The sequence below is a fragment of the Dermacentor andersoni genome, chromosome 3, assembly GCF_023375885.2.
Source record: "Dermacentor andersoni chromosome 3, qqDerAnde1_hic_scaffold, whole genome shotgun sequence".
NCBI lineage: Eukaryota > Metazoa > Arthropoda > Arachnida > Ixodida > Ixodidae > Dermacentor > Dermacentor andersoni.
The window spans coordinates 94,414,164-94,436,482 of NC_092816.1; the positions used below are offsets into that span (position 1 = coordinate 94,414,164).

Below are 22,319 nucleotides of genomic sequence, written 5' to 3' on the forward strand. Positions count from 1 at the left end.
CAGGGCATTGTGGCCGGCGTAAATGCAGCCTGCAAGGTGCTGGACAGGGAGCCACTGACCGTGACCCGCCTAGAAGGGTACATTGGAGTCCTCATCGACGACCTCACGACACATGGCACCCAGGAGCCCTATCGCATGTTCACCAGCAGAGCCGAGTACAGGCTCAGTCTGAGGCCGGACAATGCAGACATTCGGCTGACAGAAAAAGGTACCCCATGGTGATACATTGTTTGTGTAACCCCTTAACTGCCGTGACAAATTGCAGAAACATTTTTAGAAGTGCAAGATGAATCGGCGAAAGCCATAGTGTATTATTTTCTTGTCAAAATTATGAGAAATCGAACACATACACGTGTGGAAAAATTGTCCAAAATTCATGACGGCTCGTTTTCAGCCCCAGAAGACGCTCGTTGTTATGGTGGGTTATCTCGTTATTGGCAGTTAAGGGGTTAACTGGCGTAATTATTGTTTATCTATAATCCACAATTTGCTGCTGCATCTGCCTCCACCTGGCAGGAACTTTTTTTGTGCAGCTGGCACTTTATGGAGGTAAGGGCGGCATTCTTGAGCAATCGCTTCCACAAATACAATCACTTTTGTAAGAGTTTATGGGACTTGGCATCGGATGCATTGCCATCAATGGTCGACAGTGTGCCAAGCGTGCTATCTTTGCACGGTGCCAGAAACAAACGCTGTTGCCCATAGATGCTGACACGTCCGATGGTGAGCCATGCAAATCTTGCAAGAGCGACTGTATCCTAGACAGCGTTCATTCAAGGGTACCACCCCAGATTGCAGAATACTGTAGATTGAAGTGTTTTAGTGCCATTTAGATTCGCTGGTGATCGGTGGAACATTTTTTTTTTCAAGGTTTTTCTAGATCTGCTCACGGCCAGGAAATGTAATTCAAATTAATTTCGTCGTGCCATACTCGCATATAAATATAGACCACATCTCTGCATTTATTGCTGCCTCTGTCGTGATCCAGCTTATTCAATAATTTGTGATATGTAATCTTGCCTTAAGTTCTACGTTGTCGATTGCTTCAATGTGATTAAATTAAGGCAAAACTGTAGGCTATGGACAAAACGCAGCGCACTCCTTGTTTCGCCATTACAGTGACAGACAATGCCACAGTTTTGGATCCACAACTTCTGCACCTTGTTCATCATCAGCGCGGAAAACACCTACTTACTTATTTTGCATGAAACAGGCAAATAATGCCCTGAAAGATGCTATTAAAATGCATCCACTGTGAAATGTTACCTCCATGCAAAATACACTTTGCAAGGACTAACTGTTGGGCTGGTTGGATTCGCATTCCAACTATGGTAACTTAGTGCAAAGGGGCAGACACACACAAACGGAAGACAGACAAGGACAAGCGCTCCTTCTTGTCCCTTTTTTTGTTCGTGTCTGTCTACCACATTGTGCTATGCGACAATAGTCAGTGCGAAATTTAGCCAGAAGAGTTTTATATACCTGGCACTCCTATTTACGTGGCATTCAGCATGTGTGCGTTTGTGGTGCACTTAACATATTCTTAACTTAACTTAACATTCTACAGGTTACAAGGTGGGCTGCGTTCCACAGGATGAATATGACAGAGCATCCAGCATGAAGAACGCCCTGGTAGACGCACAACAGATTCTTGGTGCTGAAGTCAAGCACACGCAGCGCTGGAGAAGCCTGCTGGGACTGCCTGAAACAGGCAATCCAACACAGAAAAGGTGTGAGCCTTCACACTGCATAATGTCGTGTCACAAGAGCCTTCATGTTTGGGATATGTTCATTCTTGTGTTTTTTTAGAGCCTTCCTCAGAGGTTATACTGTTCAAAGCGTATGGTTGGGCTAGTTATAGTTCAATACGGCAGCAAACGGCACCAGAGAACACAAAGGACAAATAAGAACACCGAGACAGTCACAAGGCGCACTAACAACTGGAAGCTTATTTCTTAAGTGCACAGAACAAATGCTGGCTGACAAGCAATAAACTGGACGTACACTTTAGCACAAATACCAACAAAAACAAACCTACTGCAAATTCATGTGAGATTTTGGTAGGAAGCACACATCCTTTCTGATAGCATAACAGAGGGAATGCTGACTCTGTGTTTCACCGTTGCATTAAGCTATTTCGGAACAGCGTTTTATTAAGAGGAATCTTTTATCTCTGAAACTCTTATCTGTATACATGCAGGAACGGTGAAACACTTTTGTTTGGAATCCACAGAACCAATTTTATTGAGCTTAATTGCTTGCATATAAAAGGAAGTTTTAAAATCTACCATATGTTGGAAATAGATCACTTTTTGTAGGACATCAATATTGTTTTTTAAGCAAAAATGACAAAAGTGGAGAAAAGGTTAAAAAAAAAAGGAACATCAAGCTTAGAACACTAACTCAGCAGTAAAAATCATTACCCAAATATGGCCAAATTAACAAGGGTTTCATTACATTAAATAATGCATATGCCTACCGGGACCAAAGGGAGAGTCCCAATTAACCAATTTTCCGAATTAACTAGGTTTTAATCTATAAGCTGCCCCTCTTTGGATATCAAAAAAGGACAAAATTTATGTAATACAGTTAAACCTCGCTACAACGAAGTCGGTAAGATTGGCAATTTGGTTCGTTGAATCAAAATTTTGTTATATTGAAATGCGACCTTTTATGCAAATAAGTACAGCCACCAACAGATTTCTTTTTCCCCAGCAGGGGCTAAATCGATAATTCGGGAAAAACATGTTTGAATGAGAAAAACTTCATTCTGTTGAATTTCAGAGTTGGCGACAAAACATATGTGTCGACGACATCTTGCCTTTCATGCCGTGTCGACGAGATCTTTTAATTCGGTGATGCGAAGCGAAGCCAGCCATGCTTTCGCATCCACTCCACCCCCGCAGCTGATAGTCTCGCCTGCAGTGGAATGACACTGTCATGAAAAGCGCCACCAGCGGCGAGTGAATGCTTCATCTGCCTCTCACTTAGGAAAACACAAGTTTTCAGAGTAGTAGAAAGGTGCCTCCTCAGCTAGCAACAGGGAGTGGTGGCTTCTATAGGTCTTCCAAGCCATAGCTGCCGCTGCTCTTGCACCATTGAGAAACAGTGTCCAGTTTCATATTCTTTTAAGGTTGTGGTATGGCCTGCTGCCACTTTTTCCTCGCGCTGTTTGCAATAGTATGTTATCGTACCAACAAGCCTGGCTAACCACTATTTTGAGTTTCTTTTCACAATTGATCAGTGTGGGTGGCTCAAAGTTTTCAATAATCATGAACATGCCAAGTGAACGATCAGTAGGACTATGTTGCGTTGTTGCATGGTTCGAGTAGTTTGGCGAGTAGTTGCGAGCGAGTCTATGCGTGCCTAGCAGTACGAACTTCGCTATATTGTGTCTTGGTGACTGTTTGCATGTCGTAAATACCAAAAGCTTGCCAAACAGTGAACTAGTGAAAACAAATGAATATAAATAAATATTGTTACGCCCACAAAAGGCGTTACTTTGAAGCCGGGTAGAGTTAGAAGCGATGGCCTTGGTCAACTGAGCGCCTGTCGAGATTCAGCCAGCCAGCCACACGTCGTCGTCCTCGTTCACTACCCTCCGGTGCCCCCGCATACTCTTTTTTGAGGCGTGAACCCACTATGCACCTAAGCGCGTCACATTCGTGAACCCACTATGCACCTAAGAGCGTCACATTTCCCTCCGCGCAGACGAAGCCCGCCGGGCAAGTCAAACAGGCTGTCGAGAAATAAAGGGCTTTAAACGGGCGACATGCGAAAGTTCAGTCTTTGCTGACCGTCGGCCATTTGATGTGAGACGTGCTATGCGGTAGGTTAATTCGCTGATGCGCTCCGTAATAACATAGGGTCCAACATAGTGGGCCAGCAGTTTTTCACATAGTCCACGCTTCCTGGTTGGTTTCCAGAGCAACACTAAATCACCGGGGTCATATATCACGTGTCGGCGTCGGCGGTCGCAGCGTGCCTTCGAGCGGTCTTGTGAAACAAGAGTGCGTAACGAAGCAAGTCGTCGGGCTTCTTCAGCAAGACAGACTGTCTCTGATATACAAAGATTATCGTGGCTGGAAAACGGGAAGATAGTGTCTAGTGTATAACGAGGCGGACGAGCGTAGAGAAGAAAGAAGGGACTGTAGCCCGTAACTTCATGCTTTGAGGTGTTAAATGCGTACGTAATGAAAGGTAGCACGCTGTCCCAGTTCTTATGATCTGACTCGACATACATGGACAGCATGTTAGTAAGAGTTCTGTTCGTGCGTTCCGTAAGGCCATTTGTTTGGGGATGATACGGGGTGGAATGTCGAAACCTTGAAGCACATAGACGAAGCATCTCTTCGACCACGTCTGCAGTGAACTGCCGCCCACGATCGCTGATGATGACTCTGGGAGGTCCATGTCGGAGAATGACAAAACGCAGCAGAAAAATACACACTTCGGTTGCAGTAGCCGATGGTATTGCAGCTGTCTCACAGTAGCGTGTCAAGTGATCGGCACACACGATAATCCAGCGATTCCCATCGGATGAACGCGGGAAAGGACCGAGGAGGTCGATGCCAACTTGCTCAAAGGGAGAGCTGGGGGGTGGCACTGGATGGAGTTGACCAGGAGGAGCACTCGTCGGACGCTTATAACGTTGACACTCGCTGCAGCTGGACACATACTGGGCGGTCGTCTGGCGCATTTTAGGCCAGTAGAACCTTTCTTGGAGGCGGTAGAGAGTTCGCGCAGAACCCAAATGTCCAGATGTTGGATCGTCATGCATAGCGCGCAAGACGGAGACACGGAGACTCTCCGGGACCACCAGAAGATATCGTGGGCCTGTAGTAGAATAGTTCTTTTTGTAAAGAACCCCATCACGAACACAGAAACGAGTGGATGGTGCTGATTGCCTTGCAGTAATGAGCAGTGGTTCTAAAGTTCTGTCTTTTTGTTGCTCGACCTTGAAGGTATTTATATCAGGAAATCCCGGCTCCAGTGATGCGATATAGCAGTCGAAGTTGTCCGCGTCGCAGTCCGTCGTTGGAAGCGGCATGCGCGAGAGGCAGTCAGCGTCGGCGTGTCGGCGGCCGCTTTTATAAGAAACCGTAAAGTTATATTCTTGTAAACGGAGTGTCCAACGCGCAAGCCGGCCCGACGGATCACGGAGATTAACCAGCCAGCAGAGAGAATGATGGTCTGTCACCACAGTGAAGGGGCGCCCGTACAGGTACGACCGGAAGCGCTGTACTGCGAAAATAACTGCAAGACATTCTTGCTCTGTAACGGTGTAGTTACGCTCGGACTTACTTAAAGAACGACTCGCATAGGCGACGACGTGTTCTTTGGTGTCGACGCGTTGAATAAGGACGGCGCCGATGCCAATACCGCTAGCGTCCGTATGAACTTCTGTGGGAGCCGCATGGTCGAAGTGTCGGAGAATGGGATGAGACGTCAGACGAGACTTTAGCTCACGAAAACTAGCTTCACATTCAGGAGTCCATTCAAAGGGAACGCCCTTCTGGAGGAGGCATGTCAGCGGATACGCGATGTTGGCAAATCCACGAATAAACCGGCGGAAGTACGAGCAAAGCCCTAGGAAACTGCGTAGCTCTTTTACATGGCGAGGTTGCTTGAAGGCTTCCACCGTAGCAGTCTTCGCTGGATCAGGTCGTATACCGTCCTTATCCACTAGGTGTCCCAGAACGAGTGTTTGGCGCTCTCCAAAATGACACTTCTTCGAGTTGAGCACCAAACCCGCTTTGTCCAAGCAGTCTAGCACAAGATCGAGACGTGCGTTGTGCTCACTGAACGTGCGCCCGAAAATCACTACATCATCTAGATAGCACATGCATACTTCCCACTTCAAACCACGCAGGATGTTGTCCATGAAGCGCTCGAAAGTTGCAGGCGCATTACAGAGCCCGAACGGCATCACATTAAATTCAAAAAGTCCATCTGGTGTTACAAATGCCGTTTTCTCCCTGTCTGCCTCGTGCATAGGAATCTGCCAGTACCCCGACCTCAAGTCAACAGACGAAAAGTAAGACGCTGATGAGAGGCAGTCGATAGCATCATCAATACGCGGAAGAGGATATACGTCCTTTTTAGTGATGGTGTTGAGGCGGCGGTAGTCAACACAAAATCGCCATGTACCATCTTTCTTTCTAACCAGGATCACTGGCGCTGCCCACGGACTACAGGATTCTTGGATTACATTCTTATTTAGCATTTCGTGGACTTGGTCATTGATCACCTTGCGTTCCGATGGTGAGACTCTGTATGGTTTCTGCCGCAGCGGTTGGGCAGATCCCGTATCGATGCGATGGTGTATACGAGAAGGAGGAAACAATGGTGGTCCCTCTTGCTGGGAGAAGTCAAACAGTCGGGCATGTTTTAGCAGAATATTCGCCACTTCGTGACGCTGCTTAGTGCTGAGCGACTTGTTTACCATAGTCAGAAATGAGGAGTGCGCCGCAGGGCAGACATTAGCGAAATGGCGCTCATCCGCAGAATCAAGGGCCTCTGTAAGGATGGCGAGCGATAGCACGTGATCTTCATGGTAGGCGGCAAGTTTCAGACCCTGTGGTAGTATTGCAGGTTCACTCGAACAGTTTACGGCCCATAAGTTGGTGCATCCCTGAACAACTGACAGCGTGCAATACGGTATCAGTACATTCCTCTTGATGCAACTCAGGTGAACGGGCTCCACGGTAGCGTCAAACGTTCCGTCGGTGGTGGGGAAACAGGCGACTGAAACACACGTTGCGGATAACGGAGGCACAACTGTATCACGGGATACACAAAGCACACTTTCACGATACGGTGGGGCTTCCATAAACGCCGCAGCAAAGCTCGTACCTACACTGATTTCACCCGTTTTGCAGTCGACGGTGGCACCACACAGTTTCAAAAAATCAAGACCCAGGATTACGTCATGCGTAGAATGAGGTAGAACAGCGAACTCCGCGTTAAATATTTGACCACCCAAGGTAACGTCTACATTACACACGCCCACAGGATACAACAACTCCCCACTCACTCCGCGAAACGTATCGGCACGGTCCCAGCGAAACATCACCTTTCGTCCTAGGAGGCTTTTAAACGCAAGACTCATCACTGAAACGGTTGCTCCCGTGTCCACTAAGGCCATGGACGAAACCCCGTCAATTAATACAAACACCTTATTCTTAAACATACAAATGGTTGGAGGTATCTCTGTCGATATCGAAGATTGTCCAGCGACCTCACCTCCAACGGCCGCGCTGGCTAGTTTTCCGGAGGTGGCGACGGGTATCGACGCCGCGGAGAGGGCGACCGGCTTACACGAGGAGCGGGTGGTGGTGTCAAGCTGCGATCGGATGCTGGAGAACGGTTCCGTAGCGTCTCCGGGTGCTGGTGAGGCAAGCTCCCTAAATATGTGTGCGAGGGCGAATATGTTTCGCCCAGAGGAGCGCGGTACCGCCTAGACATCGTCGATCGGTCGAACCTCGGTGGTTGGCGGCGATTGCAGTACCTGGCAATGTGACCCAAGTCGCCACAGCTATAGCACACAGGTAAACGACGATCGATGAACTGCCCTTCGAAGCGCTCAGCCGTGGGGGGTCGTGTAGCAGAGCGGAGCGGCTGAGCCTGCTGCACAGGAGGAACGGTCGGTCTGCGTGCAAACCTGCTGGGGCGAGGGTGTTCTGCTGGTCGGTGTTCGGGCGTAAATGTGTCCTCACGTGGCCATGGAGCACCTCTGTGGTTGACGTCTGTGACACATACCGCCGGTTGCCAGGAAGCGCAGGGTGCGGCAGGCGCCATGTGTTGCGGGTAATAAGCGTCAGGTTGTCGTATGACGTCGCGCGCAAGTTCCTGGTGCCGCAGCAGTTCTTCACGCACGATCTGCCGTATAGTAGACGAAAGATCGGCAGACGGGCTCTCATCGACGCTGGCAATGGTTGTCACATTGGCCAGGCGTCCAAACTTTGGCACAATGCGACGTGTTTTCAACGTCTCAAACGTACGGCAATGACGCACGACATCTGATACGGAATCAACGTGTTCCCGACTTATGAGGAAATTGTATACATCTTCTGCAATTCCTTTGAGGAGATGTCCGACTCTGTCTTCCTCGGACATCTGCGGATTTACGATTTTGCACAGCTTGAGGATTTCCTCTATGTAAATAGTGCATGTTTCTCCAGGAGCTTGAGCTCTTTGGGCAAGTGTCCTCTCGGCGCGTTTCTGTTTGGCGTGGGTGTCGCCAAAACACTTCTTAATTTCCTCGACAAAGTGCTCCCACGTTGTTAGGGAGTCTTCGTGGTTTTCATACCACATCAGCGCTGTCTCACTCAGAAAGAGTGCAACATATTCAAGCTGAGTGACAGAATCCCAACGGTTGTAGCGGCTCACCCTTGCGTAGTGCATCAGCCACTCGTCGACGTCTTCGCCCAATTTTCCCGCGAACGAGCGTGGTTCCATGTAGTGCCGCAAAGGTCCAACTGGCGCTGACCTTTGAGAAGGTGAAACTACTGCTGGCATTTGTCCACCTCCGTCCTGAGCCATAGGGAAGGTCGTTGGCAAGAGACCGGCAAGACGACGGCTCCGGCGAAGTTCTAGGTGTTGCGACTCCGTGGTACGTTCTGTCGTACCCCGCACCTCCACCACTCTGTTACGCCCACAAAAGGCGTTACTTTGAAGCCGGGTAGAGTTAGAAGCGATGGCCTTGGTCAACTGAGCGCCTGTCGAGATTCAGCCAGCCAGCCACACGTCGTCGTCCTCGTTCACTACCCTCCGGTGCCCCCGCATACTCTTTTTTGAGGCGTGAACCCACTATGCACCTAAGCGCGTCACATTCGTGAACCCACTATGCACCTAAGAGCGTCACAATATGTTAATTTTCCATTAACATTTAAATTTACTTATAGCCACATAAAGGCATGACTGCCACATATGCACCTGAAACCAGCCATGATCACTAGGGATAAAATTGCTGCCGGAGCTTCACTACTGAACGAGTGCAACGACGCTGGTTCAGTTCTCAGTCCTCGCGGCTGTCGCACTACAATGCGGGCCGACCTCATGGGATAATGCTCATGCACTGCCCAGTAATATAACTGCGTACTTGCCCACCTATGAACTTTATAATACATTAATATTATGTATTATTCAAAACTCCAGATTATGCAACTTCTAGCAATAAGTGCGTAGGAAGACGGCACACATGATACCACACTATCCCGGCTTGCCAAGTTCTCGCACATGCTGCAGATTAGTTCTCAACCAGGCTGTGCGGGCTCTGTAGTGCTCAGCCACGCTGGCAGCCGTGTGCAGCCACAACCGGGTTAGAAAAACAGACAAAGACCAAACTTCTATGTTCTTAAATTTCGCGCTGGAACCTCAGTGCCTGTGCTATGTCAGTGTGACACCATAAATTTTACTGTATTGTTTCATATTTGGGCCATTTTGGTGCAGAAGAAGTTCACAATACCTGCTAGGTTCACTCTTTGGTTCTTTGCAGCGCATTTTTTCTTTATCTATAAACAGCTAACTAGATTGAAGTACGTGCTGCCAAAATTTTACGACATCACTGTAAGCTGGTGCAGACACTTCAAGTTGGCGTTGCTACCCGTCCTTCACTTTTGCATCTTTTCTGACTTACTGAGCCTCCTATTATGGTAAGAGTAACCATTTTTCTGTTGTAAAAGTGCAATTTACTAGTACGGCACAGCTTTATAGTGTCCCTCTGATGGTGATTAAGAGGTGCCCGCAGCACATTAAAAAATTCCAGGCTCGAAGTGGCTTCTCTGAGCAACCCTGTCCGAGCTTTAAAAGCCAGGACTGCAGCAGGACATGAAATGTCTGCCACAACTCTGTTATTTTGCTTCCTTTGCCCTGATGCACACTTTAATTTGTGACTGCAGTGCTCTGGAAATGCTAGGAAGCCCAGATGTCAGCGTAGACAGCATTGTGGACATGTTTCTACCGCAGCTGGCTGATCTTGCATCAAGTCCTGCCTTCAGGGCCAGACTCAAGATAGAAGGTAAAAAGGCTACATATGGTCACTGTGTGCACAGCGTTTTTCTGTCGCTTGAGCAAGCAGCTACATCATGTGAAGTGATAATCGCAAAAGTGGCTTCTATAGTTCACCATTAACCATTTGAAGGCCAAATTCTTTTTCGATAACCATGCCCAAGTGGGTAACATCTTTTATTGCAGTTTTCAGTAGTAGGAAGTAACCAAAAACTCACGAATACAGCAAAAAGTTATTTCAAGCCACATTTTGTGTCAAATACGCTTTACTTGCACCAACAGTATACACTCAAACATGTTATACAGCAAGAGATCAAGAAAATGTGGTTATTTATCGTTATTTATGGCAAATAAATTGTTGTACCAAAGATGCTTTTGGTCAGAAGAAGAAACGCTTGAAAAGTCGCCGTAAGAGACACGGCGCACGGCCATATAGAAATCACCATTGTGCACACCCCAGTGTACGGTGATACGCAAACCGCAATTGAAAGGCACACCTGAAGGGAAAGAAAGAGAAAGTTATCAGTATCTCTGAACTTCGGCCACACAAGGCTGTACCTCCTAAGCTACCAGAAATACGATAGTGGCGGCTGGAAAAACAATAGCATCTTCTCTCCGCATGCTTTGGAAGTAGCAGACAATGCGGGCATGACCACATGAGCTAGCACTTGGAGGTAAAACAGTTGAGTTGAGCACCCCGGTGATCGAAAACGCAATTTCAAATGAATATGGGCAACTCCATAGAGACGGCAGCATCTCTCAACAAGTGGTGTCAAGTACGTACGAAATATCAGGCATAACATCGACGCCGTACATGTATGTCAAAAACTATACGGGACAGATAAGTGACATTGTACATGTACAACAAAAACCCTCAAAGGGTTAAAAGTGCAGCAAGGAAAAATCTTCCACTCACTACATAGTGAGTGTCTATAAATGAAAGCAGGTCAGTCTTACTGTAAGCCAGAAAGGACTTAAAGACACGACAGGTAGCAACATAACTTCAAAACACCCAAGTCACATGTCTGTGATGCCATAGAATTTGGTGGTATTTGGTTGAGGCTAATTCACTGGTTAAGGAAACGAAAGAAAGGTTATGTTGCATTTGAAAGTTATCACAAAATCAACTTGGTAGCTTCCGTGGGCTTCTCATGTGGAAAGCCACCCAAATTGCATGCAAAATTAATGTGACATTTGCAAGTGTCACTGTGTCATAGGAGCTGCAGTTTGGGCATAACATTCAGGAATGAGAGCATTTACATGCTTTTCTTCCACTCATAAATAATTACTTTTGCCCAAAAGGGATTAATTGTTAGCCTTTGCAACACCTCATACTTTTTCTTTGCCTTCATTTCTGTCATACCCAGTGTATCATGTAACTTGGACAAAGCTTTGCCAGAGCCCTGAAGTGGCCGTATGACTAAGGCACCGGAATGTGCTGCCGAGCACCAATGTCTCTAGAGCCGGCATTAGCCAGTAAAGTGGCATCAGTAGAACCAACACAGCATACAGGAACATGCATCGGATGTAGCGGAGAGTGCAGAATTACTAAGCTCGAATATAAGGGAGTGTTTGAAAAGACTAAAGTATAGCAAAGAAATTGCCTGGATACATGTACATATCAAAGTATTTGCAAAGTCATAGGTATGCTTTTGGCAATGGTAAACAAGATCTCTAAGGCTTTAAATGGGTTTGAGAGTTTTTTTATGCGGCTTTACTGTCTTTGATGAATGGGTTGTTCTGGTTTGAATACATTTGGGAACATTGCTTTTTCATTTTGCTTTGCCTTTCCAGCTACATATGCTTACCTGGTTGCCCAGCAGCAGCAGGAGATCCTTGAACTTGAGAAAGGAGAAGCACTACAGCTTCCAGCCAACATAGACTACAACGAGTGAGTCAACACAAGGTTTTGTTCCTTCACAGCTTCATATAGAGCTTCATGTGTTTCATAAAAAGCCATAGAAAACTATGGGGTGTTCACACAGTCAGCTTTTCTCAAGGATGAGGGGACGTGTTATTCAGGACATTGTTGCGGCCAACCATTCGTCCTACAGGCAAGCCATAACGAGGTCAGACTTCACTTAAAGGAGTACTGTCACATAGTGGTTAAATTCCAGACATTCTACCACATGCTTTTTTTGCATGCAAGAGAATGACACTTAGCAATTATGCAGGTGGGGAACCCTTATGAGGCTTTCTAATTTGATACTAAACTTGGTCCTGAAATGCCGGACCTGGCATCATAGGCAGTGAGTACTAGCAGTATCTCACAGGAGTACCGACCACCACGGGTTCGGGCTTAGCAAGCCTCAGGGTCACATCAGCCGCCTCCTCACGTAACCTAACGTGCCGCTGCACGCATGCTCAGGCCACAGAAGGGGCCACCAAGCGCTGTGCACACAAGAAACCACAGTATGATATTGCCCTAAGTTAGCGGGAACGGTTTATTTGCTTCGGCAACACCCAGCACTGCATAAAACGGCTGGTGCCGGTGTGGCACGGGAATCAAAGGGGCTCCCGCACCGAGGGCGAAAGATACAGAAAAGCCGCTAGCACATCGCTGCCGGAGGATAGCTTCCCGCGACAGGCCCCTAGGAAAAAGTGTCCCCACGGTTGTGTTGCTTGCTCTTGCCATAACCAATGGGCCCACTCGCGATAGCTAGGGCAATCTCCATATGCTTGGGCTTCCAATAAGCAGCTCGGCTCGGTGTAGTAAATACGACCACGCGCGAGTGCTAGGCATCAATATTTGGCTTAGCATTTGGAAAAGGTGGGTTCAAGGCACCGTAGACGAGCTCAAGTCTGAACGCTCAAACAAAGGGGCCAGCAGACGATAGGAAAAAGCGGAGAGGTCACCCTTGCTTTCACTTTGCCTATCACGCTAATCGTGATCTACATGCACCATGCAGTGGGGCTCGCAATGTTTGGATAACGTGTAATGACCTCTGAAGGATGGAGGTGTGGCATTTACTTGTCCTCTGAAGCTTTGGCTGAAGTTTCATGTCATTAGTAACAGTAACGGGTAGCTAATGTGGGAATTTCAAGGTTGCATCTCCATCCTCCTTCTGTTTTTACACTTCTCTGGAACACTGAACATCAGCTCATAGTTAGGCTGACCATATTGTATTATAGAAAGGTGTCTTACCAATCTAGCTTACTGTATGCACTATAATTATTTTTGTCAGTGCTAAATGCTGGTATATCTCAGAGGCATAAAGAGCCCCATCCCTCAGAGCCCCCCTCTGAATCTGCCAGTATATCCTGGGTACAATATTTGCCATTTGCAGTAGTGTTTTGTGTTATAGGAACAAAGTACAATGAGGCATTTTATGTGTGCAGTTACGTACTAAGTGTAGTACCAGAGCTTGAGCATACTTCATGTGTTTTTGCTGAATGTCAGTGAATCGCCTAAAGTTTGGTATGGTTTAGTCTTCCTTTATTTGCAAACAACCGTCAGCTACAAAACACACTTCTTTTTCTTTTTTCTTGCAGCCCTTCATTGAACTTGTCCAACGAAATAAAATCAAAGTTGGAGCAAGCAAGGCCAACTACGGTGAGTACTGATGCCAGCATGAGGCATTGCTGTGTGTGTCTCCGGTGCTCTGAAGTCCCTGAGAATGTTCATGCCTTTGTGACTCAACAGATAACAAACTGGCCTGTTTACTTTTGACAAAGACGGCACATTGCATAGTTCAGATATATTATGAGAACTTACAAAACACAAGCTATACTCATCGCTTGGCCTTTTGATAACTGCACACATAGATGTCAGCCAAGGTTATTATTGCCGCACAGCCGAGATACTGGAACAGATATCTTGTATCTTTCCTGCATATGCATGTATAATTGTTGGGCATGGGCTTGTTTACTGGCATGCATTGATCATCGATTACACGATATTGAAAGTCCTCATATTAGGTAGTTGGCCTCCCCTCAAATGTTTGACACTAGCATTAAAGTGTTTTAAATATAGTTAGCATATGCAAAGGGCTTAGCATACCCAAAAAATAGCGTCATATATAATACTGCACATATGCAGAATACAATCTTGTCTTGGGTTCTTTTTCTCACAGAGCAGATTAACTATGGATCCACTGTTTATAAAGCTCCCTATTAAGAGCCAGTTTAGACCCTTTACATGACGCCAGCCTGGAATCATAGATTATGGGATGTCATGCATGCATTGCGTCTTCCTGTCATCATCCATTTATTGCAGCCTTGCTCCACTACAAAGCATAACAACTAGAGCGTGCTTGCTAAAGCTAAACTTTTTGTTCCTGCGAATAAATTCTCCTTCTTTCTTCTGTCAAGAACCAAGCAGGGCTCATGAGTTTGTCACTACTGAAGCAGCCAGTGTTTTCTATAAGAATAACAGCTTTCAACCATATCCAGTGGCAGAGAAAGCAATTAACTGTTTAACCTGACAGGCAACTGACACGAGCTTCAAAGCTGACGGTGCAACTTATGAAACCACCAAGACGTCATGGGACTATCGGAGCCAAACAGTGCGAAATAGCGAAACAAAGCTATACCATTCAGCACTTTGTAGTCCATGTCCTTGCTCTGGCCCGCCTTTTTTTTTTTTTTTTTGCACTGTTTCAACTCCGTTGTGCACCAGCTAGTTCACATCAATGGTCTCTTTAAGGGGACTGCACAAAACACATCTGCCCTGAATGCAGTGTTAAGAGGGCCTGGAGCCTGGTCAGGGGTCTTGCCAGGATGTTGTGGGTACTTCTGCCTAGACAGAGATTTATCCTTGCATCTCTGATGAACACCTTCTTGTACCCCTCCCAAGGTGCAATCACCTGCTGTGGAGGCCTCTTCCTAGGACAGTGTGGGAATAGGTCGGTGCCTGGCACCCCATGTCAGACCACAGAGGAACTGCTTTTTTAAATTTCGATTTTCAATACATAGGTTAACCATGCCATGCTGCACTCTGAATATAAGTGCTTATGTACGCTGCATAACATTTTTCTGCAACGTTTTTTGTTTTTGTTTTTTACATGCAGGTTGGGGCTGCTAGCAGGATACCTGGCGTGACGCCAGTAGCAGTGCTGAGCTTATTACGACTTGCAAAGCAAAGGGAGAGGTCGTTGTCTGCACTTTGAGAGTGCCAAGCTCAGAAGTGTGGTTATTGTACAGATAAAAATAAAAGCTCGGTTAAATAACTCCGTGTATATGACCAGTATCACTGCATAGGTTTATGCCAGTATTCTGAAACCTTGACTCGGACATATTCACCAAGGTACCATATCATACACAAATTACATATATTTCTTCTTAATCAAAGATTATGTTCCATGTTTCAATTGACCCTCCATGGTGGCTCAGTGGCTAAGCATAGTGTTCTGCTACAGAGCACCAAGTCACAGGCTCAATGTCTGGCCACAGTGGCTGCATTCAAACAGGGGTAGAACTCAAGAACGCTGATGCAGCGCACTTTGCTTGCGCATTAAAGAACCTCAGGTGGTTGAAATCAATCTAGAGCCATATGCTGTCCCATCTCATAGCCCAAATGTTGCTCTGGAACGTTAGAGTCGGTTAGTTAGTCACTCAGTCAATCAAACAACCAATAAACAAAACCGCATAAACAAAATCAATAAATAAATCAACTGACTATCTTACTAATTGTAATTGATATGTTGCCGCATCACTATTTGTGCCAACTACACCCTGATGACGACAAAGACGACAACCTGGTGTACTTGGCACAAATAGTGTTAAGAACGGCCAGCTCAGTGCAAGTTTGCCAGCCATTTACGCCAGCGGTGGCAACCTCATCTTGAAACGCCGCCGCCAACCTCTAGCCATGGCGTGACTAAGTCGACTTTGTGTCGGGAACAATACGCGCATCCTCCACTCTCCGTCGCTTCAGCTAGGATGCGTTTGATGAAGCAGGCTTTGTGCTGAAACCGCCACCGTTACGCTCTAGCCTCGTCGCCGTTGTGACTGAAGGAGTTCGACGAAGCAGGCTTTGTGCGCAACACGACAACGCGGACCTGATCTGCTATATGTGGGGGAGTTGCCACGGGAACGGCGTCGTGGGCTCCTTCCCACGCGCCGACCAAGACGCAAGACAATGTGCTACCCGGGCGCGCTACCCGGGACGGCTCTGAGTTCTACGAAATTCGTGTGGTGTCGGTTTCAGACCGTGAACACGTGTGTGTGTGCATGTGTGTATGTAAACTGTCCCGCGGAGAGGCGGCTAGTTTACGATGACTAAACGAACGTTCGCGTCACCTTGTATCGTGGGAGGACCGAGTGTTTAAAAACTGCTGTTGTGCGGATGCTCGACACACTTTTCTTAAGCAGTCATGTTGGATTGAGACACTCTCTCAAGCAGTCGTGTTAGACTGACGTACTTTCTCTCGCAGTCATGCTAGACTGATGAACTGCATGTAAATACTGTAAATAAACCCATATTCCTCGTTCTCGATGAGAAGCAGCCCTTCCCTTCACCAACGTCCTCAGCGTGGATAAGTTGGACGACGGCATGGGCCAGCTACCTTTGAATTCATGCCGGACTCCAATCTTGACAACGGATCACGAGCGATGGGATTGAGCCCCCAATCCTGACAATAGCGACGCAGCAATATTAAATGCAAAGAACGATTCCCTGAAGTCTGAAGTTTCAGGCATATTGCTGTGTTCACTGCTTTATTTGCATGGATAACTTTTTGCCCAGACCAGTACTATGTGACAGATCACTAAGAATGAAATTATGAGAGCGAGAAATAAAGCTGTTGTGCTATACAACACACTGCACTTTTCAGTAACTACTTAGTGCATATATATATATGTTTCTACCAAAACTAGCACAGACACGGACAAGAGAGATGAGATGTATTAGTTCCTGTGTCCTTGCGCTAGATTCAGTAGGTCGAAAATTGCAGAGATGTAAGGCAATCCAGCCAATACTACATGTAAACAAGTTTTGAGTTGCTTCTTAAACAAAGCAGCAAGTGCATTTTGTCCTTGGGATCTCTTCAGATAAGTTTTGAAACCATATAGACTTTGTCGACAAAGACAAGTCCACTTGTCAAAATGTTGGCTCCAGCAGCATACCTTGTTTGACCACTGCTGATTCCTGTGAACCTCCGTCTTGTTTATATGTTGTATTGAGTGATAGGGTACCATCTATGCCTCATACTGCACACCTTTCCATATTAATACTGAAACATACTGTAAGAATAATAGCTTCTAGAGCAGCTTTTTGCAGACGCTTAAATGCAATGCTATTTTACCAAGCTCACAACTATAATACTGCCGTGTTTATTGCCGTACTACTTGCATACAATACACAGTGCTGACCACAAACAAGAAGCCGTATCATCAATTAGCATTTTTCACACATACATGGCAAGTTAGGCAGGCTGAACATTACAAATTTGACTTGCAAAAAGGTTGCGATGTATTCATGGTCAATATTCTGTCATTTGTTTGTGCAAAAATTTGCAATTACATAGCCTGCTTCATTAAACAACTTCCAAGTGTTGCACCATCACTAAAGCACCCCATTTAAGCATGTATATATAGAGAATGATTTTTGTTGTGTGTTTATATGTTATGTATAAAAAACTAGCCATATGCAAACCATATACTTACACGCATCCATGTTTGTCGTTTTGCTGTTACCGGATAATAAATGTTAAAAGTTATCGTTCGGTGCAAGGCACACCGGCATGTATTAGACATTCTATATTGTTGTAGTCGATTGTATCTGTTGTTTACATTGTCGCGGGACCTTGCATAATTAGATTGTATGCACAACGCAAATTGTTTTGTACTTTCTGGAAGGTACACAAAAACCTGCACGAAGCCTGAAACCGAAGACGATCGAGTGATGTATATATAGCCGACGCATCTCACTCGTAGATAAGACTTCAACGATCGCCGACTGTGCTCGCCGCTATCGTTGTGCTTTGAGTGTACCTTGCTTTTGTGAGGACAGGTTGGCCCAATAAAAAGTTTAGTTTCATGATTCACAGTTTTGCTACTGTGTTCTTTAATGTCACTACTGTTGTATCGTCATGGCACCGCACGTGCCTATGACAATGTACATGACAATATACATATATATATATATATATATATATATATATATATATATATATATATATATATATATATATATATATAGACTAAGGGTGCAAGTAATGCATTGAACCTGTACTGTACTATGCAAGAATAAACTGTTCTGTTAAAAGGTAATGAATTTCATTTCCAATAAATTTTGCACTTTGTTTATAAATGTCCCGGTAATGATGTGAGTTGTCATTTTGTTGGTAGAAAATGATTGAGTTGTTATAGTTATTGTTGTGATCTGGTGGTTATTTAGTGCTCACATTTCATGTAGGTTTAGAATTATTCAGAAGTGGCCATTGGCTCTGCACTGACACAAAAACTATTTTTTCCATGAATGGGGCACTTGCACCATCTGTAGCTGGGAGAACAGAATGGCCGCTCTGCGTTATGTCGTGCGTAGAGTGCACTAGTGGGACGAGCGGCTGGGGCGGCGCTTGCTTTGCTGCGAGGCGTCCGACGACGAAAAATATTGTGGCGGCGCTGCGATCGAACTGGTTAAAGCCGCATCAACGTCGCGCTGTTGGAAACTGCTGGCGATTCCGCTCGGCGCGGTCGTTCGTTCTTTTTCGCGCGCTGCTATTTGCGGTCAGACAGCTGAAATTGTGTTTCTAATTATATACGACGTGTATTTATGTCTCAGGAATAAATTCCTTTCTTCCTATACTTTATTTTATTTTTTAATTATTTTTTTTTACTTCGCATTAATTGTGGCCGGAGTGTCGGCTTTAATCCTACTATGGGACACTAAAGGTTACTATGAAGTCAAGTTAAAGTGATAAAGCAATGCTCTAGAACGTCTAAGGCATCAATATAATCGCGAACAGAGCTTTAGTAACCGAGAAATTGAGGTAAATGCATGACACGATTTGAGACCCTCTAGCGACATTCCGGTACTACCCCGATGACAAAGGCACTCCTCATATTGGGTAGGGTAAATTTTGTTTAGTGTGTATAAGTTCGGGTATGTGCCCGTTTGTAGTTGCCGCCAGATTATGGCTTCTTCTCTGTTGAGTTGTTTGTCTGGTGTCGGGTATCTCATTCTGGCGCCCCTGAAGTAGTTTAGCGTGTCAGCGTATGTTTGGCCTACCGGTTCTGGGTCCTCTATGGCGGCAGTGTTCTTTGACGCCCGGTTTGTTGCGTACCCTCGAGCTATCCTATCTGCCTCCAGATTTCCCTCGACACTCGTGTGTCCCGGTATCCAAACTATCGCGTGTTTGCTTTGTCTGTGGGTCGGCCGTTAGAGCAGAGAATGTTCAGCGCTTTGCGGCTGATCCTGCCATTCATGTAATTCCGGCATGCTGTTTGCGAGTCTGTTAGAATCGTTAGGGATTTGCCTAGTCGATAGCCCTCCACTGCCGCTAGAGCTACGGCCGCTTCCTCGGCTTCAACCGAACTTATACACACTAAACAAAATTTACCCTACCCAATATGAGAACACATGCCCCTGGTGCGGGGACAAGCCCACGCTATATCATATCACGTGGGCCTGCCAAAAAGCAAAAGAAATAACCATAATAGAAAACTCGAGTGCGGAACAGTGGGAGAGGATGCTTTCCAGCGACATGCTGAAAGTCCAGCAAGGGCTAGTAAGGTGTGCTCGCACGGCAGCTACCCTCAGTGGGGCCCTGGACTAGGGGCACCAACCCTGCAAATCAAGATGGAAGAAGACATCTGAACATGGAGGAAGGAAACTAAGGAGGCGCCCTACTCCCTCCGCGCGGTAGGAGAAAAGTGTGGAGGAAATGACGTAATAGGTTCTCCTTTGCTTTGCTGTTGTTTTATTTTTTTGCTGTAGAGGCCCCGCCTTTCGGGCCACAATGGCGGCTTTGTTATTGTTCTGTGCGCTCACACGTGTTGCTCCGTAGGTTTCGTACCGTGGCAAAGGCGCCGTGCGGGCAGGTTTGCGTTGGTCTCCGTGTTTTGTTGCGCTGTGTTATCTGCTCTACCGTGCTCTACCGTGCTCTACCGGATGTTGCTGTGGCCAGGTGGGACAGGAGGAACTAAAGTTCGTGAAATGAACGCGCATGCAACGCTGTACGCAATGTAGCGCGCCACGGCAATGGCAACGGACGAAGGAATATCCGCGAGAAATTTTGCCTTCCTTGGCGGAATCATGCTAACGTGCTAACGATTGTTTAGTATTGCTGCGGAGCGCGCGGGTCCGAGCAGCACGGTTGCGCGCAGCGTGGCGTGGTTTCGCGAGAAATGTAAACAAGAGAGGAGAGCTGGCCCGATAGGTGGAGCAACGCCATGAGCAACGCCAATTTTCGGCTTCACTTTCGCTTCACAAAGGGTGACGTCAGGGCCTCTCCTAAGTTTCCTTCCTTCGTGCATCTGAAGAACCGCTAACTCCATATGTAAATAAAGCAAAATAAACGTTTTTCACCACCACCACCAAGACACTCCTCATCATAATTTATGTAACTAATACTCAACTACTCGCATTAAAAAGATTATTTCATTAGGTTATAAGACGGACGAAAATGCTACTTGTCTACTTCTGTTCGATTCTAAGAAAAAATAACATTTTGACGTTACCCTCATATGTTACCCTTCAGTAGTGTGGGTGGTCGAAAGGTTTTGTTTTCGCTCGACTCTGCACCGCGCGCGCTTTTCAGTTTCAGTGGTTTCGTTATCGCGTCGTGCTGCGCTGGTTCTGCTGGCTCGCGAGCCTTGCACTGCCTTGCATTTGGAGCGAGCAGCGAGAATGCCACGTCCATGTGATGTCATGTGATGCGCCAACGGTCCGCGGAACTCAGCCAAGGGCAGTTGCAGCGGCGAATCCAGCGTTACTTATCACTGTGTGCCAACGATTTGAACCTCTCCGTTCGAAGTGGTTAAGTGCCGAACCTCTACCACAGCACGTTGGCAAAGAGCCGAAAATCGCATAGTGTGCTCGCTGATTACGAGTTCAACGCTGACTTACGGAAGTCGTGTGGAGTACCTTTGAAAGCAATGCTTTCCCGTAGCGCTGTTCCGTAGGTCTTGCCTGCATTCTCCGAAGCGCAAGAACAACTGCAGGTCGAAGACGGGGCGGTGAGCGCAGCATTTGGTTTTCACGAAGGAAAAGTTACAAATGTGCGAATATGTACAGGCGTGACATACAGTTGCCGTCATAGTAGTACGCAACCATGCACACCGGCAGCACGAGCCCTCAGCAGCAGGTCACGTTCATCAGTGCTTAAATCGCTGAAGTCGAGCCCAGCATCGCGTTGTCAGGGTCGTCCATTGCAACGAGCGTCAAAGTTGGCATCATAAAATAAAGAACCAGCTTATCGTCGCGCGCTTTCCCTTCCGCTAGCCACCATAGTACAGTGCCTAGAACCACTGTAACCATATAGTTCCGCTTTATTCGCGCTGCTGTCGGCTCTGTCTTGGCTCTGTTTCTGGCCGCGCGTTTGCGTTTTGCGCGGAAAAGCCGTCGCGCCGTCTGCGGGCGCCGTTTTATACTCACCGACGGCGCAACGTCACCATACGTCACTATGAGACCACGTCACCACTCCTCGGTCGGAGGGCGGGTGATTTGAACTGCGCTAGAGGTACGCGCGGACGCTTCAGAACGCATTTTCTCTAAAAATAAGTCTCTTCTTCGCATGAAACAAGCGTTTCGAGGTTTCTGGAATGGTATTTCAACGGTCCACGTTGACTTAATGTTAACCTTTAGTGTCCCTTTAATTCGTACCCTGTATTGCGAACCCAGTGGAACTTGCAGCAGCGTCGGCATAGCATCGCTCGCGGGCTCTGTGCCTCACGCGTGCTGCACGCCGGGTCATGTCCCGAACTTCTGCGATGAACACTTAGTTAATAGAGAGGTTTAGCTTGTCTGGTATTCGGGTAAACGCAGGCAGATGGGGCGTTGGAGCGGAGGCGTAAACGGGAGTGGCCTGCATGGTGCAGCCACCTGGTGGTGCAGAGCTCAAACAGACCAAAAACAGCTAATATTGCCTTAATCAGGTGTATTCTACTTTGCTGCTAGTGTAAATTTTCGGCGCTGGCCTTATCGTGTTGCTGCCCAAAAATTTACACCGACAGCAAAGTAAAATACACTTGCTTACTGGAACTTTAGTTGTTTCTGTCTGTTTGAGCTCTGCGCCACCAGGTGGCCGCACCATGCAAGCCGTTCCTGTTAACACCTCCGCCCCGACGCCCCGTCCGCTTGCGTTTACCCGAATACCGGACAAGCTAAACCTCCCTAGTAATGCACCTGTTACGGCTGAATACTT

The 22,319-nt window shown here is 46.7% G+C and overlaps 1 protein-coding gene and 2 long non-coding RNA genes across 4 annotated transcripts in view; 1 reads left to right on the forward strand and 2 right to left on the reverse strand.

Moving 5' to 3' along the window:
* Nucleotides 1-15,179, forward strand: part of LOC126542112 (protein MTO1 homolog, mitochondrial) — a 38,137-nt gene extending 22,958 nt beyond the window's left edge. The window contains exons 12-17 of the mRNA XM_050189105.3: nt 4-208; nt 1,568-1,730; nt 9,903-10,021; nt 11,806-11,902; nt 13,504-13,564; nt 15,021-15,179. Coding sequence (XP_050045062.1) covers nt 4-208; nt 1,568-1,730; nt 9,903-10,021; nt 11,806-11,902; nt 13,504-13,564; nt 15,021-15,119 — 744 coding nt within the window. The 3' untranslated portion in view covers nt 15,120-15,179. The remainder of the gene's footprint in view (nt 1-3; nt 209-1,567; nt 1,731-9,902; nt 10,022-11,805; nt 11,903-13,503; nt 13,565-15,020) is intronic.
* Nucleotides 10,151-22,319, reverse strand: part of LOC129387536 (uncharacterized) — a 60,205-nt gene continuing 48,036 nt past the window's right edge. For both annotated transcript variants that reach the window (XR_008614701.2, XR_008614700.2), the window contains exon 3: nt 10,151-10,508. This is a non-coding gene — a long non-coding RNA (uncharacterized lncRNA). The remainder of the gene's footprint in view (nt 10,509-22,319) is intronic.
* LOC140216748 (uncharacterized) lies at nt 13,482-21,216 on the reverse strand. The gene is made up of 2 exons (XR_011893417.1): nt 21,023-21,216; nt 13,482-13,839 (listed from the first exon to the last, which is right to left on the reverse strand). It is a non-coding gene; the product is annotated as an uncharacterized lncRNA (long non-coding RNA).